This window comes from Canis lupus, chromosome 32 (assembly GCF_003254725.2).
Source record: "Canis lupus dingo isolate Sandy chromosome 32, ASM325472v2, whole genome shotgun sequence".
NCBI lineage: Eukaryota > Metazoa > Chordata > Mammalia > Carnivora > Canidae > Canis > Canis lupus.
In genome coordinates this window covers 1,333,776-1,361,726 of record NC_064274.1, presented here as the reverse complement: position 1 = coordinate 1,361,726, position 27,951 = coordinate 1,333,776, and the positions used below count along the sequence as shown (strand labels likewise).

The 27,951-nt window shown below is 42.8% G+C and overlaps 1 protein-coding gene across 6 annotated transcripts in view; it reads right to left on the bottom strand.

Moving 5' to 3' along the window:
- SHROOM3 (shroom family member 3) overlaps window positions 1-27,951 on the bottom strand; it is a 173,427-nt gene that overhangs the window by 41,456 nt on the left and 104,020 nt on the right. For 3 of the 6 annotated variants that reach the window (XM_049105062.1, XM_049105060.1, XM_035709520.2), the window contains exon 2: window positions 17,588-17,716. The exons of 1 other annotated variant lie outside the window; for it this stretch is intronic. In XM_049105062.1, the coding sequence (XP_048961019.1) occupies window positions 17,588-17,716 (129 nt within the window). Of the gene's footprint in view, window positions 1-12,071; window positions 12,229-17,587; window positions 17,717-27,314; window positions 27,451-27,951 lie in introns of those variants that run through there. 2 more of the 6 variants (XM_049105063.1, XM_049105064.1) reach the window with 2 other exon arrangements.

The following is a 27,951-nucleotide window of genomic DNA, read 5'->3' as shown; positions in this document are numbered from 1 at the left end:
CTGTAGCATTACTTACAAGAGCCAAGATATGGAAACAGCCTAAATGTCTATCAACTGATGAATGGCCAAAGGAGATGTGGTGTACACACGTACACACACACACACACAGACACACAGGAATATTATTCAGCTATGACAAAGGAGATCATGCCATTTGCAACAACCTGGATGAACCTTGAGGGCATAATGCTAAGTGAACTCAGGCGGACAGAGAAAGATAAATATATGATCTCACTGCTATGTGGAATCTAAAAAAGACAAACTCAGAATAACAGAGTAGAGTGTTAGTAGCCAGGGGCTGGGGAGTGGGAGATGTGGTCAAAGAGTACAAACTTCAGTTATAAGATTTACAGGACTGGGGATCTAATGTATAGCATGGTGATTTTAACTAATAATACTGTATTATATACTTGATACACTTGCTAAGAGAGTAGATCTTAAATGTTCTCACTGCAAAAAAGAAACTGTAACTATGTGACAGGATGGAGGTGTAGAAGCTAATACTATGGAGGGAATCATTTTGCAATTTATAAATATAACCAAAAATTACATTGCACACCTTAAACTTATACAGTAGTCTTTACCAATGGGGGAAAAATCCCCACCTATCCTTCAGCTAGATTCCCTACATATTAACATTTTATGCCAGAGTTGCCTCTGCTTATCCATATATAAAAATGGGAGCAATAATTCCTCCCTCCCCCCAAGAGACTTTGTGTGGATATATGGTAAAAAGCTTTCTGGGGATTTTGAAGTCCTCTGTCATATCCTGATGCTGGATAAATTACATTCTTTTAATTTCCTGGTAAGAACTACATAAAAATTAGCAGTTACCTCAGTATTAATGCTGCTCTACACTACATGGTATAAACAGCAAGATGCTCTGGAAAATAGTTTTTCAATTTGCAAGTCACTGACTTCAACTCTTAAATATCCTGCCCTTATAACAAAAAGAGTTGACAGAGCCAAAGGGAAAAAGTGGGTGTCCTTCAACTGCAATACTGAAGAATAAATTTGGTAAGAAGAGCTACACTACTATAGATGGTTTGAGTCAGGAGGGAGTGACTGTGCCTTATTTCTGGCAAAAAAAAGTGAGGCGAGCCATCAGGAATTTCATGCTAAAAACTTCTGCACTCTAGGACTGTAGGGGAAATTTTCTGCAGTTTAAAAACATGTGTATGAGAACCAGGATACACTGGATACACTAACAATAAAGCTATAAGGACATCCACCTATTTCTTTTCTATGAAAAAAAGTATTAGCTTACGTTATATAAATAAAAACTCATTCCTCTGATACTAGTAAAATTTTGAAAATAAGTATATCAGAATAATACTAGCCCAGGTGTCAGACATGGGTACTCACCCAGACTTTATTAACTTGCTGTATGGCCCCGTGTAAATTATTTTTTATATGAACAAAGGCTTAGGGAGGAGAAGTAAAGACATTAAGCAAAGAGGGTGTATTAACCTCATTTTAATCTGAAGCAGCATGTGGAAAACATGCCAAGAGAGAGAGAATCCTTCCCCAAAAATACACATATTTTTTCTGAAGACAGGTTGTGGTGATAGGAAAATGATCTTGTGTGAAGCAAGGGATATAGTCCCACAGGATTTTTAGCTGGCAGTAAATGCTTATTGAAATGAAGGAACATTTAGTCATTCAGACTAATGTCTATATTGCTACAGCAGCCAAGGAAAATGACAAAAATTGAAATCTCTCTTGATAAAATGCTGGGGATAGAAAGTAGCTGAAATGTAGCTGCAGGTTTTCAGCTCTGCTATCAGAAAAACCTGGGTTCTAATCCTGATCCCTAAAATCCAAAAGCTAAACTGGTGGTAAGTTTCTTTTTTTAAAAAAAGATTTTATTTATTTATTCATGAGAGACACAGAGAGAGAGAGAGAGGCAGAGACAGAGAGAGGCAGAGACACAGGCAGAGGGAGAAGCAGGCTCCATGCAGGGAGCCCGACGTGGGACCCGATCCCGGGACTCCAGGATCACGACCCGAGCTGAAGGCGGCGCTAAACCTCTGAACCACCTGGGCTGCCCAGTGGTAAGTTTCTTAACCATTCTGAGCTTCCTCATTTAAAAAAGGCAGATTATCATAGAACCTATTTGTAGGGTTTTTGTAAGATTAAAAATGAGCTAATATACTTGGCACATAGTAGAGCTCAATAAATGTCAAGTATGATTATCTTCAGTTATTCACTATTAAAGAATTGGTGAAGACTAAAGAGCAGGGAGAAAGCCCATCAGAGAGATGCAGGACAAGAAAGGGGAGACAGAAGCTGGGAGTGAATGCTGGAGATGAGTGAAATGGGCAGGAACTATTGATGGTGATGAGTCACCCACCTCTGAGGATCCCAATAAGGTACTGAGAGTAGATAATTAGGGCAGAGAATTACTGTGCTCACAGCCTGAAGGACCCTGGCCACAGTGCAAAAGCAGGGAACTGCCAGGGCAGTGGCTATAACATCTAGTCAGGGAGGCATACCCAGGCCAAGATGGAATAGACCTTGCCCACCTGGAAGCTAGGAAAGCAAGCAAGCAAGTAGTAGCACAGCCGTGGGCGAAAGAGATGAAGTAGGGTGCAACTCACGAGACGAACAGTGGAAGGCAAAATATTACAATATGTCTGGCTCCTTGCTCCATACCTCTCTAATCCCCATAACAGGTCCCAGGTGACCATATCTCTGGGTGCAGCACTGGCCCAAAGTTGAACCTGCCCTCTTCTCAGAAGGGACATCAGGGAGCCCCAGTGTCTTAATGGCTCAGTGTCTTCTTCACAGTCTGGCATTCTTGCTGCTGGCCTCCCCGTAACCTTGGACGTGCAGCCCCACGGAAAGTAGGTTCCTTGCCCAGTTCCTTGAAGCCAGGCCACCTCCCTTGAGCCCCAGTTCCTCACTGAGATTCCTGCTCGATCTTCCAGTTTTGCTCAGTGATTAGAAATCCTTTCTGGTGCCCCAAGCTCCTTAGAAGCTGGCCCAAATCACATAGCCGTAAGTCCCACAGCCAGGATTCAAACCCGGTTACCCAGAACACTTGAGATACTCCACAGATGCTGCTGAGTACCCACACAGAGCTTGATGAAAAAATATGAAGTCTCTTTAGTATGAGGCACTTGGAGACACTTCGTACAGGTCCAGATGATCAAAATGGGTCCAAAATTCATAAGGAGAAAGGATAAACTGTCCTCTTCCTGTCTCGCATTCTGGTGACCTCAGTGAGAGTTGTTGGCAGGACCCCCATCAGAAGTAGAAGGCTCTGGGGATCCCTGGGTGGCGCAGCGGTTTGGCGCCTGCCTTTGGCCCAGGGCACGATCCTGGAGACCCGGGATCAAGTCCCACATCGGGCTCCCGGTGCATGGAGCCTGCTTCTCCCTCTGCCTGTGTCTCTGCCTCTCTCTCTCTCTCTCTCTGTGACTATCATAAATAAATAAATTAAAAAAAAAAAAAAAAAAAGAAGTAGAAGGCTCTAGCTAGCCCTGTGACCAGGGACTGGCTTTGAGAAGCCAATGGGTGCGGCTGAAGGGCGAACTCCGCCTGACACCTGAGGGTGGTAATGCTGGGGATGACTCCTCAGCAGCTTCGACCACCAACCATATCTGACCATGTCTACCTAGAAAGACTGGGAGCTGACAAATCTTTCCCACTCAAGAGAAATGGGCAGGCCTGATAAATTCCACAGGCTCCACAGAAATATCCCTCTTCTAGCCAGCAAATGAGGCATGAGCTACTGTTCACTGATAATTTCAGGGGTTCCAGAGAAGCTCTCTAGAGAAATCTCCCAGGAAGGAAGAGGGGAGGTGCCCCAAAGCACAGTATAACTCCCTGAGCCTCACATATCCGTTGGTACACCGCCTTCATGAAGGATCAGACACCTTCCGAGAGTTCTGAATCAGACTGTCAAGTGCACAAGAGGCTCTGCACAGAACCGTGGAGACAACTGGAGCTGTTGTAAGTGAAGAAAATTTTTCTTTGTGCTTTAAAGACAACAGCAAAGCTTTTTTAAAAAAAATGTAACCTATCCAGACCTTTCCTCAGTTTCTTTCCCATTCGTTCAGGGGACATCCTGGGAGACTTCCTTTCTATATCCCAGCCATTATGCTAGCACCCGGGACACGAAGACCTACCAAGTAGCATTAGACCCAGGTAATTCACAATATAGAGGACAGGCAAGTTAGCTATGAGATGGGTTCATAACACAGACCTTTATCTACTTTATCACAAGATGCTTGATGAATGCAGAGGAGGGACTCATAACACTATGGGCTTAGGTCAAAAAAGCTTCACTTTTACCTAAATCATGAAAGATTTTCTAGATGGAAGAGGTTGAGAAAAGGAAGGGAAGGCCATCCAGCTAGAAGAAATAGGATGACAAATACAAGGAAATGTGCAAGCACATGGTGAAACAACCCAAACTGGGAAAGAGATGATAAAGATGAAGGTGAAGAGGTAGGAGGGGCTCGTTCTTAACAAACTTCACTAAAGGGTTTGGACAGTATCCACAGGAAGCCACCAAAAAACCTTAGCCAGGGAGGGGCATGTTCAAATATGGGTATCAGTAAGATATTGCCAATAACAAGGAGAATAAATTTGAGAGAGACGAGATTGGAGGCCAGGGTAAGAGAGAATAAGAGGGCCTGGCACTAAGATGATGGGCAGTGAACCAAAAAGAATGCTCAGCCAGCAACTACTTGGATGTATGTGGTGTAGAAGGGAGGATACCATGGAGGAAGGACGGTGTTTGTTTCCAGCTTGAGCTAGAATGATAATTAAATTAACTTCTATAAGGAACCATTAGGGGACAACTGGATGGCTCAGTCGGTTAAGCACCTGCCTTTGGCTTGAGTCATGATCCCAGGGTCCTGGGATGGAACCCTGCTATGGAGTCCCTGTAGGGTTTTCAATGGAGGCAGAGGGTCTAGAGGACTGAGGTCTGGGTTACATTTAGAAATTAGGAGTGATAAGGCACATGGCCTTAGAGAAAAGGCAAGTTGCTTAGGGAGAGTGCACAGGGAGACAAAGGATGTAGTTTAACAATGGATCTTAGAGAATCATTACAATTTAGGGGAGAGGAAGCCAAAGCAAAAGCCTAAGGAAAAGCTTCCAGAGACATAGGAGAATATAAAAGAGTACAAGAGTTTCACAGGTTCCTAGGGGAGAGAATAAGGAGGTGGAACTTCAACCATTCCAACTGCTACAGAGAAGGCAGTCTGAGGAGGGCGGATGCATGTGCAGTGGTTTTGACGACTAGTAAAGTCTTTGCCGTGGAACTGCAGGGGCAGAAGCCTGACTATGGTGAAGTAAGAGGTGAATGAGAGATAAAATGGGAATGGCAAGGGCAGATCATTCTTTCAAAAACTTGGCTCTAAAGGGGAGAAAGAGGGTGGTAGCCACAAGTCTGGAGGAGATCAGGGAGGGAAAGGTTTGGTTCTTGCTGTTTTGTTTTAAACAGAAGTTTGAGCAAGTGTATGTGAGACAGGCAACTTCACGATACAGGACAAAGAGAATGACACTCCTCAGGACTCATGACCAAGTAGGAAAGGATGGCATTTTAGAGCGCATGTGGGGAGTATGACTTTATGTGGCAGTAAAGCCAGTTCCACTGAAATAAGAAAGAAGGAAGGAAGGGGCAGCCCCAGTGGCTCAGCGGTTTAGCGCCGCCTGCAGCCCAGGGTGTGATCCTGGAGACCCTGGATCGAGTCCCAGGGTGTGATCCTGGAGACCCTGGATCGAGTCAGGCTCTCTGTGTGGTGCCTGCTTCTCCCTCTGCCTGTGTCTCTGCCTCTCTCTCTCTCTCTCTCCTCTCTGTGTATTCTCATGAATAAATAAATAAAATCTTAAAAAAAAAATTTTACAAAAAAGAAGGAAGTAAGATGTTGATGCTCCTAAGCATGAAAGAGAACAGGGTGGGAGGAAAATTGGAGAGACTTCACACCCAATGTCCTCTATTTTCATTATGATGCCAGAAGAGGGAAAAGTGAGGGGTTGATGTGGAAGGTTGGGGTTTAAGGAACACAACAGTGAGGACTAGAAGAGTTGAAACTTGATGAGAGATATTTAAAAGAATTAATGACTAAGATATGGTCCTGCCCTTAAGGAGCTTACATCCAGGTAGGGAGACCAAATGAAGTTAATTCCTCCAGTAAAGATAAAATAAGTGTCCAAGACTTTCAATGCCAAGATAGGAAGCCCAAACTGGGGAGCTTTTTTCTCCCCAAGTTAGAAGTAACTATCTGTTCTAGGGTGGAGTGTCAAGTCTCCTCACAGGCCTCAAACATAAAGAACAGAGAAATCTTGAAACAATCAAAAGGTCCTAAAAGAAAAAAACAAAGACACATGTTGGGAAAAGGCTTCAGAGATAAGATCTATCTATCTATCTATATATATGATATATGATTCTTCCACATGGACAGTTAAGTGATAAAATGAGGGAAAAGAACAATGAAAAAGATCTAAATCTAGCCCACTGAGGCACCTGGTGGCTCAGCGGTTGAGCGTCTGCCTTTGGCTCAGGGCATGATTCCAGGAGAGTCCTGCATCAGGCTCGGTGCGAAGAGCCCGCTTCTCCTTCTGCTGTGTCTCTGCCTCTCTCTGTGTGTGTCTCTCATGAATAAATAAATAAAATCTTTAAAAAAAAATTAAATGTAGCCCACCAAATCTCACATTTTGTTAGGGGGAATCTATATCAGCACAACCTGAGAAAGAACAGTTTGGCAACATCTAGAAATAATTTTCAAATAACATATCTATAAAAAGATTGAAAGAAAGAGCTAAATGCTCATCAGTAGCAGGGTAGTTAAATCGTTGCAGTACAACACATACAATAGAATACATTTATGGTCATTAAGAGAATGGAGTAGCTCTATACATATTAGCATGTAAAGATCTCCAAGGTATATGGTTAGAGGATGACAGTAAGGTGTAGCACTGTGAGTACAGTACGCTGCAGTGTGGAAGGGGAAAATATACATAAGCCCTTATGTGTTTATTCATGGAAACAATATTCTGGACTGAAATTAGAAACAATGACTGCCTCTGAGGAGGAAAACTTATTTTTCACTGTATTTCCTTCTATAACTTATGAATTGTGTACCATGCACATGTATTACCTATTAAAAAGCACAGTTTCTCAAAATTAGCCTCTCATTTTAAAAATATATTACATTGCATCTTGAGATAACCAAAAAAGTCAAATAGCTGTTTGCTGACTTTTTCAGTGGTGCAAATAATTTAATAAACCTTCCTAAAGAGCACAGCATGCTTTCATATTTCGGGATCACTTTGATCTTTAAGAAGATAGGGAAATACTTTCCTAAAGGGCATTACATCATGAGCCTATCCATAAGAGCCAAAAGACGATTTAATTTTAAAATTTGAGTAAACCCAAGTTTTGCTTGTGGGTGTAATTCAAACAAAGCCCTTTTGTTGCATTCCTAACCACAAACAAGGAAGCTCAACTGTGTGGGATGGGTCGGCTGATGAAACTGGAACTAGCAAGTGACATGATGTCCTTCTTAGATGATTCTGCCCTACACAGGTATGTGTAGAATACAAAGCAGACTACCAGCACTACCACATAAAACATCATATTTTCTAATCCACTCACTAACCCACCTACCTGCCCATCCATCATCAGTTTAGAGCACAATATGTTTTAATAGATGACCAAGTCCAACTTAACAAGGTCCTAGTCTTAACCATCCCCCCAAACCCCAATATATCAACTGCTACATAATATATTCTGTAAATTAGGTCTATTTGAATTAAGATGTTATGGATGTGGGTTAAGGGTCTTCCTGATATACTCACTGAGCACTATGTGCTTGGCCCAGGGAAACATATGCTTCCTAAAGTTCTTTTTGTGTGTCTCTGCTAATTTCCCCCTCTTTTTCCTCATCTATTTTTAAAATTATAAAGTACTTCAATCATATATAAATGAATTCAAATTAATATAAGGAACACCCATGTATTCATCACCAAAATTAATCAAATCTTTATATTTTCCTATTATTTAAGTACTCTTTTGGATAGGTAATCATATAGTTAAAAGATCAAAGCCATTGAGATTGCTCACTCCACGTTTTCCAGCCTCTGCCCTCCATTTCTCTTCATTACTTAGAGCTTCCTCGTGCCTTGTTTTCCTTTTAGCTGCCTCATATTCCCTTGTGTGAATATACCCTATTTATTTAACAAGACCATTTTTGTAGATACTTTTTGATTTCCAGTCTTTTGCTATTACAAATAATGCTTTAGTGAATAACCATGCCCATACACTGTTTTCTATCTATGCTGACATATCAGGGCAGAAATTCCCCGAAGTAGAATTGTTGACTCAAAATTGGCACTTGCAGTTTTGACAGTTAATGCTAAATTGCCCCTTTCATACTCTAAAGAGGAAGCAGGGCACCCCCGGTGGCCCAGCAGTTTAGTGCCGCCTTCAGCCCAGGTTGTGATCCTGGAGACCCCGGATCGAGTCCCATGTTGGGCTTCCTGCACGGAGCCTGCTTCTCTCTCTGCCTGAGTCTCTCTCTCTCTCTCTCTCTGTGTCATGAATAAATAAATTAAAAAAAAAATCTTTAAAGAGGGAGCAAACTCAATGCAAACAATTAAATGTTACTGTACAAGTAATTTTTGGTGGAGGTGGGGGGAGATTATATCTTTAGTATGGTAGAACAGATGATCTGAACTACAATGCCTATTTAGGCATTTCCTGTCTACAGGACAATGATAGGCTTCAAATACTGATGGCAAAAATATTTAGCAATTGAAAACTATGACCCAGCCAAGCTACACTGAACTGTACTCATTCTATAGATCCAGATGGAACTCTCTCTGCAATAAAAATTACCCTTTATTGAAATATGTTTTCTACATGTTCAGAGGACACAGGAAAGCTCTAAAAATTCTTAGAGTCGAAAAAGCCTATGATCTTCAAAAAAAAAGGTGGTAATTGTGCATTAATACACAGCGGCGAAGACACTGTTTTTGAGAAATCCTTGAGACCCTCCCCACCTTAAAAGCATTCCTAACCTCTAGTTTCTAGGACTATAGGGCTCTTCAAGGCTGTATTTCAGATTTTTTTGCATTTACAGAAAATCCGAGCAAAATTTTCTACAGCTTTTATAATTGTCTCACTAACATCTGTGTCATAAACAAGTGGTTCAGTGGGTAGAAAAGTATGCATTAGATAATATAACTCCATAGCAACACAGTCCTTTCTGGAAAGAGAAGTTCTTTTTAAATGTCACATCCTGATAATATGCCCTGGGGACTTTTGGCTTTAACAACTGAATCACAAGTAAGAGTGAAGTGTGCTAACAGATGGACAAAAGCCTCTAACATCTAAAATTTGCATAAAAGATGAAAAACCTTTTCTAGTTAGATGCTTTACCCCATTCCTCACACCTGTCCAAACACGCTTTTACTACTTGTTTATCTCTTCCCCACTCTCTATTCTGACACATTTTTAAAAAGATTTAAATTTTATTGATGACCAAAGAAAACTATTATCGTAAAGTAGAGGGACCAGCAATGGGGGTGGGGGCTTTTCACTTAATCACCAATGGGTGATGGTGTTGCAATGTCTTTTTCTCAATATCCCTCTCTTTCTACCTTCCTCTCAACTCTGAGGACTCAGAATAGTCAATTCTCCTTCCCACACTTCAACGTTTGCATATAAATCATGGCAGAAGTTGACGCAAACACCCTAACATCTCTGATCCTTAAGAGCGTTCATTTTGTCTTTCATAGACTTTAAAAATTCAATGACAAAAAATAGCCTAAGTCTAATTATCAATAACTTAGTCTTCTCAAATCTCAGTTTGCAATTTGGATATCTTACTTGTTGGAAAAGGAAGGAGGCACTGGATTTTACCAATTTCTTCAAAGAGCCGATATTATGATTTTAGAATTTTATTCTCTACTTCTCTGTGCCATAGAATATGTTGCTGGAGCTCAGATAAGAGAAATCACTTCTATGCTGGTTTGTTTTTATCTTCCACACATAGACACCCACAAACATATTCTTGGGGATTTCAGAGAGGGTTAGATAGTTGCAGAGAACTAGAAATATTATGTGCACTTGAATTACTGCCCCCTTTTAAGAAGAAGCTGCTTGGGGGCTCTGCCGGAGGACTCCTGTTGGATAAATCAGAAGCAGTTCATCGGGGCATAATGAAAAGGTGTGCATGGCTCTTCCCCTCCACCCAATGGGCTGCAGGGCTGAGGGGCAAGAGGGGAAGGGTATCCTATCACTGTAGCTGGAAACCCTCCTCCTCCTTTAGGTATAAACACACACAAGATTGTCCTTTGAGACTTTAAAGGAGTCCAAATACCAACCAAGATATTTCAAAATTAAGCTAATTAATTTTTATACAATGCCAGAGCATAAATCGAATTTGCCAAAACAAGTGAAGAAAGGTTTGGGTTTTTTTTTTTAAGATTTTATTTATTTATTCATGAGAGACACAGAGAGAGGGGCAGAGACATAGAGGAAGAAGCAGGCTCTTTGCAGGGAGCCCGATGTGGGACTCAATGCCCTGAGCCGAAGGCAGACACACTCAAACGCTGAACCACCCAGGCACTCCTGGTTTGGTTTAGTTTGTGAGGCAAAAGCCTTACCTTTTAGAAGTTACATTTTTTCCAAACACCATTCCATTAAACAAAAGCAAATGGATGGCCCCTAAACCTGCAACACCAAAGAAACTGAATTCTCTTTTGGGGTAAGTTTGATGTGTTGCATCAAATCACTCCTAGTTCACTCTTGTCATGTAGAGAAAGAGGCCACAAACAAGCAACTGAAGGAACAAGAAAACAAAGGAAGGGACAGAAAGAATTCATTTTAGAGAAAAAACCTTCAACAGTGGTCAAAAGAAGAATCTATATCTTTAAATCATATCAGCAAGGGATTGTTCACTAAGAAAGCTTTTACATATTATAGAAACATGAATGAAAAGAAGACAGAAGCTGAGAACTTTAAGGACACTGGCTCCAGCTTCTCAACATCTCCCTATCAATATTTTCATAATAAATTTTACAGCCGTGTAACCACACCATCACCCACACATAACCTGACACTGGTCGAAGAGAAAATAATACAACTCCGAAGAATGCTTCTCTTTTATTAACTTTCAAATGAAAGGATGCCAAATTCAACTTGAAAAACCAGCCCTGTGATCCCTCCTCTCTGTGTGTTTTATAATATAAGCAGTTTGTATTTTCTTTTTTACCTTTTACATAGTATAATAATGATGAATTCCTCCAGTAATAAATATTCAAATCACCCTGAGATCTAGAACGTTACCATGACTGACACACCCACCTATCCTTTTCCGTGCCATACGTTCTTTTAAGTTATACTATCCCTAGACGCAAGCACTGGCATTGAGCATAGCTCTGAACGAAAACTCTGAATCAAGATGATATAAGAATAAAACTGATTCAAAGTATTGTGAATAGGGAAAAGATAGTCAAGTATTTATACCTTCAGTTCCATAATATACAACCAGCAATCTCAATAAACCCTTCTTTTCATGTAAATTCAAAGTTCAATAAGAAGACCACACCTTGTCTTTAGAATTGAGAATGTATTCACAGGTTCCTTCTCTTCAGACAAATGCTGGCAATGAGTATAGAGAAGAACCTGGCTGTTAGGACATGGATGGCCATTCCTTTTGAGAAATCGGAATAGTTACTGTGGAATTCCCCCAGGGAAATGGGGAAGCAAAACCAAGGAGTTCAGGACACAAAGCAATTGCTGATCTGAATGAGATAAAAAGCCACTCCAAATATGCATATCATAAGAATTATGGTGACTGTATATAGAGGAGAGAGAATGATTGAAAATTCCCATGCAGAAATATTACCAGTACTGAATTACATGGGTGCTCAAATAACAGGAATTTTCTATGACAATTTAGAGAAACAGGCTTAAACTTAACCTGTGGTTATTTTGCTTTATAAACAGCTATAGTACAACATCAAAAAGACAGCTGTGAAAGGCTTCACAGTTGAGAATCCTGCAATGAAAATGCTGAAGTTTTTTCCCACAATAGTAGTGGACTTACCTGGTGGCAAACAGAAGCATCCTAGAAAACAACCCTCTGGCCAACTGCACGTCATATTCAGGGGTGGGATAAAAAGCCATTTTGCCCTACTACTGCTCTCTCCGCTCCCAACAATCCCCTGTGCTTCCCGTCAGGGAGAACCGCCCTGAACTCAACTCTCCCAAGCGTGCAGCTGGGTGGGACTTTCATTCCCAGGCACCTCTGCAAATTGGCCAATTAAAACTCAATTCCTGCCAAATCAGAGGGGAAAAGGTGACCCTTGGTAACTTTTCCTGAGAAGAACTAGCATCTGAGACAATAGCACGCAGCTTAGAAATGCTAGAATTCCATTTTGTGGGCAGGAGGAGGAGGAAAACAAGGAAAACCATCTGCTGATAAAATGCATCAAACTGGAATCAGGAAGTTTCCTTGAATGATCTCTGCCAAACCCGCACCCTCCTCCACATGCAAAAATGCCACTGTCTGCAAAACTGTGTGTTAACTGCTTTAAACTTCCCACAGTTTGGGAGGCTACTGAAGCAGAGGTCCAAATCAACATCTACTAAACCTTAGGAGGTCTTCCACTGACTTAGTGTCACCAGGACAAAACTCATTGCCAAGGGAAGTGCAAAGTGCCAGCTGAACTATCCTCACTGCTCAACTGAGAATGAACTAGGGGTCAAAACCTGAGGTTCTATTATGGATTTGTTTAGATTTACTTTACACAGCATAGACCACCATGCTGTGAATGCTTAATAAGTAGATGAGACAGTCATTGTAATGATGGTGGTAACTGGTGGGGGAAGGGATGAGACGTTTACAGGGGAAAGCACTAGCTCAGGAAATCCTGAGTTTTAAGCTGAAACATTTTGTTTCCTTTACCAACTCACTGAACCACCCTGGCTTAAGGCTTGGCAAATCTTATGGAGATGTTTCTATTAAGATAAGTGAGATCACAGGATTCCTACTGACAATTTAGGGTAAGAGAGCATTCAGGGCTCTAAGCAGGAGGGGAAGGATGGGTTCAGATCTGTGGGCCACCAAGAGTTTCTCTCCCTAAACCTGGTTTCTTGGCTGGTCCCTGTCTATACCTGGGGAAGATGGAGTTTCTTGCTTTTACTCTTTCATTTTACTCATACGTAAATGAAAAAAATCCTTCTTGGCTCTTTTCTCCACAAAAAAAAGGATCTATAACTATGACCCATTACGCTTGGCTTATGCGGTAGCACTTTTGAATTCCAAAATCTGTGACCTGTCACAAATGAGACCTGCTTAACTCTGACTACTAACCTCCCAGCTCAATACTTGGAAGACTCCTAAGAAGCTGGTAAACACATCATTTCTGCATAAGACATCAGCACCTCATCCCTTTCCAAAATTCAAGACAGCATTTAGACCAGACCCAGCCTGAAAGAGCTTCCAATGACCAAAACTAGAATAATAGAAGTGATAAAATAACAGTAGCACTGGATTACAACCCACAGAATAAAATAAATGTGCAAGAGTCCTTGTGGATATAAACAATTAAAATAAGAGGGGAAAGAGACAGCTCTTCCTTACGGAAAAATTCCAATTAATAAATGTAGAAGGAATGAAGAAAATATAAACTCATCTTAGAATATTATAGTAATAAATGTTGCAGGGAATGTACCCACCAATGGAGAAAGTTTGAGGAGAAACAAGGATATTTACATAGCCTCAAAGTAATCTCCTCCAAGATATTTATCAATTACAAAGAGACAACTATACAGTAGAGAAATCTGGCAGACTTCATGTCAACCAAATAATCAAGGTTGATATCATTAGGAATAAAACATGCTGACACGTAGTCCCTGATAGGACGTGCTAAGAGGGATGCATCGCTTCAGTGGTATTCTTGCCAAAAATGTATAATGTCAACCTAACCATGAAACAACATCAAACAAATCCAAATAGAAAGCATCCTACAAAATAACTGGCGCATAATCTTCCAGTGTGTCAAGGTCAGAAAAGACCTGGAAATCCTGAGGAAATATCACAGATTAGAGGAAACTAAGGAAACATGACAAATACAACATGGCATCCTAGAACAAAAAAGGGACATTCATAGGGGGAAAAATGATAAAATCTAAATAAAGTCTACAGTTTATAAGCCTTAGAGTCTGTAGTTAATAGCGTTTTACTAATGCCAATTTCATAGTTGTTTTTTTTTAAAGATTTTATTTATTTATTCATGAGACACACACACACACACACACAGAGAAGCAGAGACACAGGCAGGGGGAGAAGCAGGCTCCATGCAGGGAGCCCAATGTGGGACTTGATCCCGGGTCTCCAGGATCACACCCCAGGCTGAAGGTGGCACTAAACCCCTGCTGAGCCACCGGGGCTGCCCTAATTTCATAGTTTTGATATTTGGACTATGGACATAAAAGATGTTAGCTTTGGGGAGAGCTAGGTGATAGATGTAGCGGAAATCTTTGTACTATTTTTGCAACTTTCTTATGAGTCTACAATTATTTCAAAATAAAAAGTAAAAACCAAAATGGGCAGGATTTAGGATCAGAGTATAATTGGATGAGAACTCCTCCAATCTCCAAGGTCAGTCCTTACATCAATGACACTTGGGGTGCAGAGAGCTCTTCCTCTAGAAAAGAGGAAGCAGATTGTTGTAGGGGCTTACAATAAATATAGTTGTGGAGACAAGACACAGGAAAAATTCCTAGAGTATACCCAGTTACAGGGATAGGAGCGGAAACAATGCATGCAACCATGTAATATATAGGTCATGACTTTTAAAAAAGGCAATTGCTTGCTGTATACTCCCTTCTAGTCTCCCTTCACACACAGCACCATTGGCCAGCTTTGACCATGCTGGTGAGGGCAACCCCAGCTTGTTTTAAAGACAGTCTCTTCATGGATAGAACCATCTAGATATACAATTAGGTTCATTTGTTTTATCCAATTGTAAAAGATTGCTTCATAAAATCTTTCATCGTTTCAAGTTCAGACTCAAGTCTGTGTGATTCCAGTGCTCAAGTAGGCATGTTCACTCCATCTCTGCTCTTCTTGCCCTTCTCACCCTGGCTCATGGTACCACAGTTATCCCCAAGTGCCCCACTGACAGCAACTCTGAAGTCACACCCTTTAATCTTTCTCCTCCCTTCTCCCATCTTTGTTATCAATCTGCCTCCCAAATTCATCTCAAATCTCATTTCATCTCTTGTCCCCTCACTGCTTTGCCTGGTTCATTTTCTGATCATTATCCTTTGCTGATCATTTTCCTCCCTGGCAACTGTAGTAACTTCACAACTACAACTTTCTGGTCTTGAGTACATTGGCTACACAGCCCAGTGGAGTCTTGCTAAGTAGGAGACTCTGGCTGTCTACACTGTGATGACCCAAGGAGGCTGAAGGGCATAGTCGTGAGGGCTCTGCTGCTTCAGGCTGGCCCTGGAACAGGCTTTGCCAGCTGGCTGCTTTGTAGCCAGAGCCCTCTGCCAATCTAACCTGTCCTCTCTTGGGATCTTCAAACTTCTTTTGGATCTTTTGTTCAGATGAAATCTTACAGATAACATTAATGTAGACACCAGATACCATGCATTTGGAAATTTTGCCAAGACCATCCTTTCCCCACAACAAATCTAAAAGAAATTCCCGCAGATGCAAGTGTTGTTTTTATTATGTAAAACAACAAATACTTTAACGTATAGTTGCATATCCATAAACAGGAATAGCTACGTAAATCCAAATCCACAGTGTTTACTTCCTTTTAATGCAAGTCAACTTGTCTATGAGAAAGAGCCTGCAAACTGAAATCAGGATAATTGAGAACAACCATAATCAACACTTGTTCAGTGTTTGTGATGTGCTAGGCACTGCCTCATGTACTTTATGAGTATTCAGTCTTTCAGCACTTTCAGCAACCCTGTGATTCGTTATTAAACTTGTCTTACAGGGGGGTCCCTGGGTGGCACAGCGGTTTAGCGCCTGCCTTTGGCCCAGGGAGTGATCCTGGAGACCCGGGATGGAGTCCCACGTTGGGCTCCCGGTGCACGGAGCCTGCTTCTCCCTCTGCCTGTGTCTCTGCCTCTCTCTCTCTCTCTCTGTGACTATCATAAAAAAATAAAAATTAAAATTAAAAAAATAAACTTGTTTTACAGATTGGAAACTAGGAGTTTGAATACCACACCTGAGGTTACACAGAAGTGGCAAAACTGCAACATGAGTTCTAGGGGGTCTGATTCCAGGACCCCATCCTGCCCTGTATATTACTGCCTTTCATGCTGGCGCACAGACTAACGTGGTCATGCACAGAATGAAAACCACAACATCGTCACCATTCCACCTGACATTACCTCACTGTCCTGACATTCGGTTCTTGCTCCCTCTGGGCAGGCTCTGTACTAACTGCTTTGAGTATCTTAGCCTCGGTGAAATTCCCACAGTTTTACTATAAAGTACATCATTATGCTGACTGTCAAGACATCTGCCAGCTCAAACTGAATTTGAACCCACCACCTCCTAGTTGAATACTAGTGACCTCAAAGGCCCGGCATGGGGGCTTGATGAGGAAAGCAAAGGCCTGGCATGTCTCCAAGCACACAGGAGCAGAGAGAAAGCATAGGTACGTAGCTGCAAATGTTGACTGGGCTAACTTCATAATATTATCTCAGGACATTCCTCAATTAACAGATGACAAGCAAAGTTTTAAATGATTATCAGTTCAAAGATGAATTAATCTTGCTGTATAATTTGACACAATAGTCATTTCCAGAGTGTTTAAGACGTTGGTTGGGTATATTACTTTGAGTGTTTTTTTTTTTTTTTTTTTTTTTTTTTTTACACTTTGAGTGTTTTTAATTATAGTTTTAAAAACAGTTGTGGATGTCTTTTTAAAAAGATATCTGAGGGGATCCCTGGGTGGCTCAGCGGTTTAGCGCCTGCCTTCAGCCCACGGCATGATCCTGGAGTCCTGGGATCGAGTGCCACGTCAGGCTCCCTCCATGGAGCCTGCTTCTCCCTCTGCCTGGGTCTCTGCCTCTCTCTCTGTGTGTCTCTCATGAATAAATAAATAAAATCTTTTAAAAATTTAAAAAATAATAAAAAAGATATCTGAGGGGTGCCTGGGTGGCTCAAGCAGTTAAGTGCCTGCCTTCGGCTCAGGTCATGATCCCAGGGTTCTGGGATAGAGCCCCGTGTCATGTCGGGCTTCTTGCTCCTTGGGGGGCCTGCTTCTCCCTCTCTATCATCCCCCCTGCTTGTGTTCTCTGATTCTGTCAAATAAATAAAATATTTAAATAAATAAAAAATAAAAAGATATCTGAATCAAATGATTTGTGGGAGCCCCACAGGACCTCCCAGGAACTTTAGGGATTTTCAGAGCCTAGTTTGAAAACTGTCATGAGTGTAGTCTGAGCTTCTAGCAGACCTCCCTATTCAGCGCCTCCGGACCTCACTCACTAGACTGTATCTTGGCCAGCCTTGCCCCCAATTCCCTTTTCCAGCAGTCACGTCCCTCTTCTGAACTACTCGGCACAGACCCCTGTGCCTCTTACCTGTGCTTCGGCCGAAGCTTAACTCCTCCTAACCATGCTGCTTTCCTATGCTGGGGGTCAGAGGCGAGGTCCTCTGGGCAGGAGTCAGATGTGTCCGTACCTGCAGGGCCCAGGTCTCCACATGCATCTCTGGCAAAAATAGGAAAATGGGAAGCTGAGCATGATGGTGTTCGTGGGAAGGGGGCACAAAGGAATCAAGAAAAACGCATGAAAATCAACCAGGGAGTTAGAGCAAAGCGATAGAGCTAAGTGCAGAGTTGTCAGCCTGCTCCCACTAAAGTGCTCTGCCCGAAAGAAGGCGAATCTGCTACTGAGGGTCTTCATCCTTTCCTATCTATGTTTCTGTGAAGCAATATAGTGTACTTCTCGATCTCAGAATACCAGGTTTCCCAACCAAGGGGGAAGAAAGAGACATGATAATGAAGGCGAACTCCCCCTTATAATGCAGCCTCCATTGGTAAATATGTGAGAGACTGGACTCACTGAAGCAAGAGTCAGACAAGGTGGTTCTCTGAAACGCAGTCCCTACTTGTGTCCCTTCTCAATTTCATTTTAAGAAGAATAACCCCCAAGTGGAGCAGCCCTCCTCTGTTCAGCAGGTGGCGGCCCAGAATAATGTGCCAACTCTTGAGCCCGAGCTATTTCACATTGTCTAGATTCCACTGTGCTGGAGGCAAGCCTTTTTATGTGCCCATTTAAATCCGTCCCCCCACCCCCGGTCACAGACACCATCCCCTTAACACTTTTCCTCCGTACTCCCAGGCAGTCAGAGAAAAATTTTAAGCCTTGTGCAGCCAATGTGTTCTGCTACGACAACAGCTGCATTTCTTCTCCTTGGGAGACTCTCAGCTCCCGAATTTCCAAATGCTCAACTTTAAGGCCTCCTCTTGATCAGTCGCCTGCATAAGCCTCTAAAGCAGATTTGTTCATTGTTTCACTTTGCTGTGTACCAGTGGTGTGTTTTGGGTGTCTTTATCTCTGAAATGGGTGTAAAAGAACACCATTTTTCAGGGAGCTATTGAGAAGCTTAAACCAATTCAGACGAAGCACTTAGAATAGAGCCTGGCACATATTCAGCGTTCAGCAAATTAGCCAATATTATCATGCCTATCTTCCAGAGTTGCTTGTAAGGTTTCTAGATAATGTCTACTAACTGTCTAGCATACCGCCTTCACGGGGTGTATACCTAATTATTCTCATTATCATTTTACTGCAGTAAATGATAGTAGAGCTTCTTTCTGCTAAGATGTTACACAAAATAGGCACAACTAAAAAGACCTAATCTGTGCTGGAAATAATAGCAAGAAAAGCTCTGGCCACAGCGTTAACATGCCAAAGCCTTTTACAGATTTCATCGTGTGCTCCCCAATTGGGATGACTCCTATAAACCCTCAGAGGGACCAAGCCCTCTAGCTTCAACAGGGGCAGAAAGTAGGTTCATGATATCTCACCATCCGATGTGTGAATGTAAAGATTACACGGATGTACAGAGCACACCCAAGACCACCCACTGGTGTAATTCATTCTGATAGCAAGCTTTCTTTTCCTTCCTAGGCTCCCCTCTAGATCGTGATGTTGTCTGCTACGGGGAAACAAAGACCAATCCTGAGGTTTCATAAAACCTTTGTGGCATTTAGTAACTTCCTCATTTTTGGCCTGAACCGCAATCACTGGCGCTCGGTCCTTGACACACAATAGCTAGGCCTTTTCCTCTTTCCTTTGCCCACACTCCCTTCCTGGGAGGCACCAAGGAACAGAAGGTCGGGTACAATGTCACAGTGAAGGGCTGGCAGCAAGAGCACACAAATGGGAGCACAAAGAACAGGAGATGATCTCAAAAAGGAGATGACATCATCTTTTTAAGGATTTTTAATATATGATTCTGCGTGACCCTAGGAATGCAGAGAGACCCACACCCCAGCACTGCTCTCTGTGGCCACATGTGGTCCTGTCACTTGCCACCTCCAGGGGACCAGCTGAGGTTAGCAACTGGGTATGACAGTTCATGGAATTCATGAAGCTTGTTCCTGCCTGCAAACCCCATGCTAAATGACAGCAGGGTCTCCATGCTAATCTTCATCTCCCCCGACCCTGGATGTCCCGGCACCTGAGTGGGCTGTCTGGTTACGTCATACATCTAGAAAAGAGGCTAGAGAGAGTGCAGGAAGAATCACCAGCACCTCAAACACAGATTTTCTGCCTTTCTGGAATAATCTGGACAACAAATAAACATTTTTAAAAATTCATATGTTCTAATGAAAAAAAAAATCTATACCCTGGAATGAGGGCTGGGAAGCCTATCAACCCACCTTCGAATCCTCACTTCACCCTTTTATCCCCCTGCCAATCATCTTGTCTGTACGCTGAGCTTGAGCTGTCTCTGGAATGCACATTTTCCCACCCACGTGAGGTCACCATGCTTCTTGCCTCAAACAGACTGGAATTGACAAAGACAGTAATGTGCTTTGATCTCATCAAGAAGTGGTGCCCCACTGGTGTGACAGTGATGCCACATGACCTGGGAAGGATTATTCCAAAGTCTTTACTATAAAAGGATATGTATGTTTTCCCATATGTCAGGAGTTATTCTTGTAACTTCTCTAGAGGAAAGAACTAATTTTTTTAGCCCCATTTCCCAGATGAACAAGTGAAGACAGAGAAGTTGTGTATCTCGGCTCAGAGCACCCATGGAATAATATTCACTCAGGGTAAAAGTCACTGACAACCATTTACTCTTCTTCCTTTCGGTTTAAAAGCTTCAAAAATATTTAGTTTATGTCACAATTTCTATAGCTCCTAGAGTGACTAACCCAGATGTGGTCAGAATGGGTGGAGAATGGTGATGGTAGAAACACTAATGAAACATGTTACCAAATGAGCTAATTTTCGCCTAAAAGATACTCAAAGGTACACTGTTTTACTTTAAAACACCCAAAAAGGGACTTGGGTGGCTTGGTCGGTTAAGCGTCTGCCTTCGGCTCAGGTCCTGGGATGGAGCCTCATGTCGGGCTCCCCGCTTGTGGAGTACCTCCTTCTCCCTCTCATCCTCATTCATGCTCTCTCATGTGCTCTCTCTCTCAAATAAATAAATAAAATGTTGAGAAAAACATATCTAAAGATACTCTGTAGAAACCCTGGAACCAATGAAACAAGTTCAAGTGAAAAACATAAACATAAACCATACAGCTCTCCATCTTATGGGGCTACTTCGAGATCCCAAAAGGTACCACATTCTCCTGGCTTATCCGTACTTGTACTGCAAGGTTTGATTTTGGATCAAAACCCAAAATCCATGCTATATACAATGGGCAGTTCACAGTGTCTTCTGACCACCTGCTTGCTGGTCTCTCGTCTACTACATGCTTAGGAAGGCAAGCATATCAGAGTTGCTTGATAATTATTCGTTAAACGAATGAAATCTTGCCAAATGTTCAACAGATTTGTAACATTTCTTCCCTCCTGTCTCCTATTAGTTCACTTAACTTGCTGGCTAAGCCCAGGGCTGGCTTGCCTTCAATTTTGCTTTTCTAAACCACTATGCACCTAGGGCCACCACGGCAAGTAGCTCACGGTACACACGTAATACGGATTTGTTGAATGGGCCATAGGAGACAATAAAGGGAATAATTGTGGGATGCACCCAGAATGGAGTTCTCTGCCCATCAACTCTAAAGGTGTTTACCATAGGGACGCCAGGGTGGCTCAGCAGTTGAGGATCTGCCTTCAGCTCAGGGAGTGATCGAGGGTCCTGGGATCGAGTCCTGCATTGGACTCCCTGCATGAGCCTGCTTCTCCCTCTGCCTGTGTCTCTGCCTCTCTCTCTGTGTATCTCTCATGAATGAATAAATAAAATCTTAAAAATAAAATAAAACAAAGGTATTTACCATATACATTTTGGGGGAAGGCAGGTCTTTCTCCTTATACTTTTCTCTATATGATTGTCAGCCAATTTCTTTGTAAAAGTACAATTCAGCCCTGTTTGGTCCATCTCATTAGCAGCAGGCTTTAGTGGGGGTAGAGAGGACCATTGTGGGGGGCTGTTGCTGAGCCTTCCAACAAACAGTTGGCAAAGCACAGTACACGTTTGCTGCCTGAAGTTTTGAGGCAGCCAGAATGCTTTTTGAGATTAAGCAGAAAGAAGTGCATTTATACAGGCCTAAGTTTATCCTCAGAGCTCTTTGGAGAAATTCCTTTGGATTTACGCTGGATGCATGTGTGTACTCATTTTCATAATTTGCCTTGTTAAATGTCATGTTTTTGGCTTCCTATGTTTCTGTTCCTATGATATTCTGTTCCGTGCCCATCATGCATGAAGTTGGCCTAATTATCATGTCTCTCCTGGTAGCAGGTCTTGAGTGTCATTGCTACAGGCTTCCCACACATCTCCCCAGGGTCTCCTGGTGGCACAGTGGGGAGAACGCCTGGATTCTTGGCTCCTCCAGTGTCTGCAAGAACATTTTAAGAACTGATGATGTTGGGTACAAAGTTCTGTTCTTAGTCTAATATAGCTGTTCTCTATTTTCTGATGACTAAGCATTTATCATAGTTTTCACAAGTATGAAAAAAAATTACCCTTTCTTTAAAAGCCCCCTGTTCCTGGCCTTTTGGTCTATATATTTATATATATACATGTCTATATATTTAGACCTAATCTTCTGGATCACTGTCCCTCCCTTACTCTCCTTTTTTGCTTTTTTAAATCACTATGTATCATCTAGGAAGCTCACTCTCTATTCTCTCTAGAGAGAGATCTAGGATCTAGGCCTGATCCCTATCTGGTGTTTTTTATCATAGGCATATCACTGACTTGTACTTAAAAACCTCTTCTTTCTGCTCACCTACCCTGGTTCAGCAGCTTGCTTGTTGCAGGATGGGCCACACATAACCCTTCAGTCACACAGAGATGTGATTGGTAGGTCTCAGATCTGAGATGTACCTACCAATCACACCTCTGTGTCCATTTATATCTCCCGCTCTTGCTGCTGCCTTTTCTCACTTGATATCCCTTGAAGCCTCCCAGTGGATCCAGCCTGTACAATTTATACCACTGGCATTCAGCATATTTCTGATGACTTTTGAAAGCATATGTGTAACCACCTCTAGATTCTAGCCAATGGCTTCCATGTCAACCTTGCACAAAGACTAGAAAAGAGTGGGTGGGGGGAAAAAGCCACATGACTGGCTAAATCTTTTAACCTACCTGATAAACATTCAACCTGCTTCAGATTTTGACTCCAATCTCTCCACCCCACTGAAGCCTATACTTACATAGGTAGCCCAGAGCAAGTGCATAAGAAAACCAAGGGCCCTCATGCAAGGCCCTATGGTTAAATTGAGGATAGCTTCACCATTGGAGGGGTACGGCCCTCACTGTGAACACTCAGAGCCTGCCCTTTAATCAACTCTGATAAGTGGCAGACTGTGTAATATGTATTAATGTGGATTCTGGAGCCAGTTGCTTTTGTTCTCATTTGGGCTCTATTACCTAGTAGGTGTTTAACCTCTGGCAGGTCACTTAACCTCTTATGTCTCAGTTTCCTCCTCTACAAAATAGGAAAATAATAGATAGCACTTGCATCAAAGGGTAGTTGTGGGACCTGAACCAGTTGATACGTAGAAAGCACTTAGAACAGAGCCTGGCAATACATGTTAACGTCTTACCAATAGACGTCTTACATTTATTGGGCACATGGTAGGTACCAGATGCTGTGCTTTAAAAAGTTATTCAGTGAATTTTCTTATCATTTAAAACAGTGAAGATCATCATTACAGATAAAGAAAGCAAAACGAGGGCAGCCCTGGTGGTGCAGCGGTTTGGCGTCGCCTGCAGCCTGGGGTGTGATCCTAGAGACCTGGGATCGAGTCCCACATCGGGCTCCCTGCATGGAGCCTGCTTCTCCCTCTGCCTGTGTCTCTGCCTCTCTCTGTGTGTGTCTATGAATAAATAAATAAAATCTTTTAAAAAAATAAAACCTTAAAAAAAAAAGAAAGCAAAACGAAATAAAACAAAGAGAAAAAGTAATGGCTGAAGACCACACCACCCTTTATTAAAAGTCCCAAAGGATCACTGGGCTCTGAATGCGTTTTTCTTAGAACTGTCATATGCTAAACCATGCGTGCCTGGCATGTCTTCCACATCACCCTTTTGCTACTCATATGAGACAAAAAGGGCCTGGCATTTGATAACCACAGCAAGACATGGCTATTAGCATTCGATCACAGGGATCTACATGAGAGACATGAGCAGAAGTCACCCGAGGGGTGTGATGGGACGACTGTTGTGATGATGGCTCTCTAATTTCTTAAAACAGGAAACTGTGAATATCCAAAGCATTTAGGGAGGGATATAAATATTTAACTCCAGAGCGAAGGATTATGGCATACAATAACAAGAAACATGGAACATGAGGAAGATTCATGGAACTTGGGAACAGACTAGCACAGAGGACCCAGCAACTGGTTTGAAAGAAATAGTTCCTCAAGCACAAGGATGTCAGAATTAGCCTGAGGAGCTCGTCTAAGGGCCTCCTCACATCAGAGGAGCCTCTGTACCGGGCAGGAATGGCAGTACAGCTAATGTACATGCATGGCTGTCCTAAAAACATGAGTTTAGATCCAACTTTCTTGACTCTCTCGAGTCCTCCCACATCAGGCTCGGGGGCAAGACATGTACCCCTCTCCTGCAGGCAGGAGGAGGTGGAGGGACTCTGGCTCTGGGAAGGTTCCTTGGTCTGTGGAAGCCAAGGTGTCATTCTCCATCTACATGCAAAATGAGTTGCTCCTGTCCTAAACCTGTCTAGTGGGGTGGACATCAAAACTGGAAGTGAAGATTGTCATTCATTGAGAAAAAATAGGTCCCTTGCTAAATTTGGCATCAGTTAAAGAATCTTAGGAAAAATGAACTCACCCCCTTGTTTGTGAGGAAGGCCTAATCCTTACTTTGCCCAAGAGGATTATTGGGTCTTAGAAGCTCACATGCACTTTTGTAAAGCTCATGCCAACTGCCTTTGTGTCTACAATATGCAAGATTCGTTCTGCTGTTTAGGGTAGATAATAGACATTCCATACTATTTAAATGCCTCCGAATTACAGACCTAAATGTTTCCAACTTCTGCTGTCACCCAAAGCAGGAATCTGTCTCCCAAGCTTTCCTGCAGCTGTTGCTTTATATTCTTTGGAAGCAGGTCTGAATGGAAGGCAAGGTACCAAAGTGCAGACAATTTGTTTTTTGTTTGTTTGTTTTTAAAGATTTTATTTATCTATTTGAGAGAAGGGAGAGTGTGGGGGGGCGGGGAGCAGAGAGAGAGAGACAGACTCCCTGCTGAGCAGGGAGGCCTGGCCATGGGGCTCCATCCCAGGACCCCAAGAACATGACCTGAGCTGAAGGCAAACACTTAACTGACTGAGCCACCCATGTGCCCCCATACAGACAACCTGTGGAAAAGTAATTGCGATTTACAATATACTTTTCAAGGCGTTTGTAACTGTGGTTCTATCCGAGGGGTTCCTACTTATCCTCAACATTTGTCCTTTCCCTTGGGTGCTACAGGATTAGTGTAATATGATCTAGAGTTTTTAGGTTTTGTAAATCCTGTAGGTCCCTACTCACCCCACCACCCTATCCCCTCCAGGAGAATTCTTGGCCCACCTGCATATATAACATAAAAATGGGGTGGACAAAATCGATGCCTTGAGTTTAGCATAGCATTCTCAAAACATCATTTAAAAATATTACAAATTGGCACCTGTGCTAGGCTTTCCAATTTAGAAAGTATTTATATATAACAAATGTGGTTCTTATAACAACCCCATGAAATGTGGCCTCCTTTCACAGAAATGAAAACTGAGATACAGGTAATTTAAATACAGGCATACCTCATTTTATTGCCCTTTGCTTTATTGTGCTTCACAGATATCGTATTTTTTCCAAAGTAAAGGTTTGTGGCAACACTGTATTGAGCAAACCTAACAGCACCATTTTCCCAACAGCATTTGCTTACTTTCTATCTCTGTGACACATGTTGATAATTCTTGCAATATTTCAAGTTTTTTCAGCATTAAATTTGTTACAGTAATTTGTGATTGGTGATTACAACTTGCTGAAAGCTTAGATGGTAGCATTTTTAGCAATAAAATATTTTTTTAAAGATTTTATTTATTTGAGAGAGAAAGAAAGCACAAGCAAGGGGAGGGGAGGGGAGAAGCAGACTCCCTGCTGAGCAGGGAGCCCAATGTGGGACTCAATCCCAGGACCCTGAGACCACCACCTGAGCCAAAGGCATCAGACACTCAACGACCTGAGCCCCACCCAAGTGCCCCAAGCAATAAAGTATATTTTAGTTAAAGTATGTACATTGTTTTTTTAGACATAATGCTGTGACACACTTAATAGACTATTGTGTAGCATAAACCTAAGTTTGATATGCACTGGAGAAACCAAAAAGTTCATCTGACTCACTTATGGCAGTGGTCTAGAACTGAACCCGCACTATCTCTGGGGTATACCTGTAAGCTGTTCCAGATCACAAAGAAAGTGGTAGAGCCAGGACCCAACACATCAAAAAATTCCAAAGGGTGCCCTTAGCCCCCTTCTACAATAGTCATGTCACCTAAGGCTCAGTTAGATTTCTGCAGGCTGGAACAGTCTATAAAAAACAAAGTTGCCTTATCCCAGGAAGAATCGAACAATTGTTCAGGGGTGCCTGATGGCTCAGCCAGTTTAGTGTCTGCCTTTGGCTCAGGTCATGATCCCAAGGGGACCCTGTCAGGCTCTGTGCTCAGCAGGGAGTCTGCTTCTCTCTCTGCCCTTCCCCCTGCTTCTGATCGCTCTCCCTTTCTCTCAAATAAATAAAATCTTAAAAAGGGGTGGCGGTGGTGCTGGGTGGCTCAGTTGCTTGGGTGTCTGACTTTGACTTGGGTTGTAATCTCGAGGTCCTGGGAATGGAGCCCCCCTTTGAGCCCCACGTCAGGCTCCACACTGAGTGGAAGGTCTGCTGTCCCTCTCCCTCTGCCCCTCCTCCACCTATGCACTCTCTCTCAAATAAATGAATAAAATCTTTGAAAAAACAAATAAACAAGCAAACAATTCTTCCAGTATTGTCTTCTAGAAGTGTTGATCTTTGGTGGTTTCTATTGGTCACTGCCTTTCCTACCTTTTCTACCAAGGCTTAATTTCTTAATTTCTTAATTTCTACCTGTTGTTACAAGTCCTATCTTAACTCTGAGGCCAGTTGGACTCCAAATGAGAAGGAATTTAAGCCTCTCAAGAGTATCTCAGGAAAGAGCTTCAAGACAAATTCTTAGCTAGTGCGTGCTCATCTTGAGCCTCAAGTCCCTATGCTACCCTCTTCCCGCCCCCTCACCCTAAGCTTCCAGTGCCTGCCTGCCTGCCTGACCTTCCGGGTGGGACAGAAATTTGCTTTTGATACCAGTTCCTTTAAGACCAGAGCCCGTCCTTATTACTGTTGACTAACCTATACACAGATGGTAGTGGGAACAAAAGCCAAAGGGAGAGCAGGTACGGAAGTGAGTGATCATTTTTATCTGACTAGACAGGAGCAAGTCCTCCTTCCCCCCTCCACTGGGCACTAGCACGCAGAAGGAGACAGCATCAGGCAGGAGTTTGGCAGGTCATGGGGCAGCCAGGCCAGCCTAGGACAAGAAATATCTTATACAACACCCCCTCAGCTGCCCGCCCCCCCCACCCCGCCCCCCGCTGCAACCCCACCTTAACAGGCCTGGGAAAGGTACAGAACCCATGACAAAGAGAAGGTACTGAACTGTGACCCCATGTCACAGATTCAGCGATGGAATGATGGCCTCTGCCCAGCCAGACCTGGCTCAGCAGGGGAGGCAGCCTCTTCTCACTGTGGCATTCCAGCTGCTACCGGTAACCATGGGAACCGATATAAAGGGCTTCAAGTTGAGGGGCAGAGGCTGGAGGCAATGGTGAAGAGGCAGGGAGGGACTTCAAGTGACAGTCTTGCAATTCTCCTCACTTTAGCCATGCACATCCATTGTAAGTCAGACTCAAAGACCAGTGAGTGGAGCTTGCACACAGCAGAGCAGCCTTGAAGGGTCAGGGGACAGTCAGAGAGCTAAGATCCCTGCAGGTTTCCGTCCAGATTTCTCTTTTTCCCCCTTCAGAGAGCAGAACCCTAAGAGTTTCATCTGCCAGGAGCGCTGCCCTGCGATAATGTGGCTCACTTGGGTGGACAGAACTGGTACACAGTGGCATTCCTTCAAATACAGGGCTGCAAGCAACACGCCAAATGGGACTCCTCCCCATGAGGAGGCCAGTTGGACTCCAAATGAGAAGGAATTTCAGCCTTCAGCCCATTGCCCCCAGAGGGGCTTCCTCTATG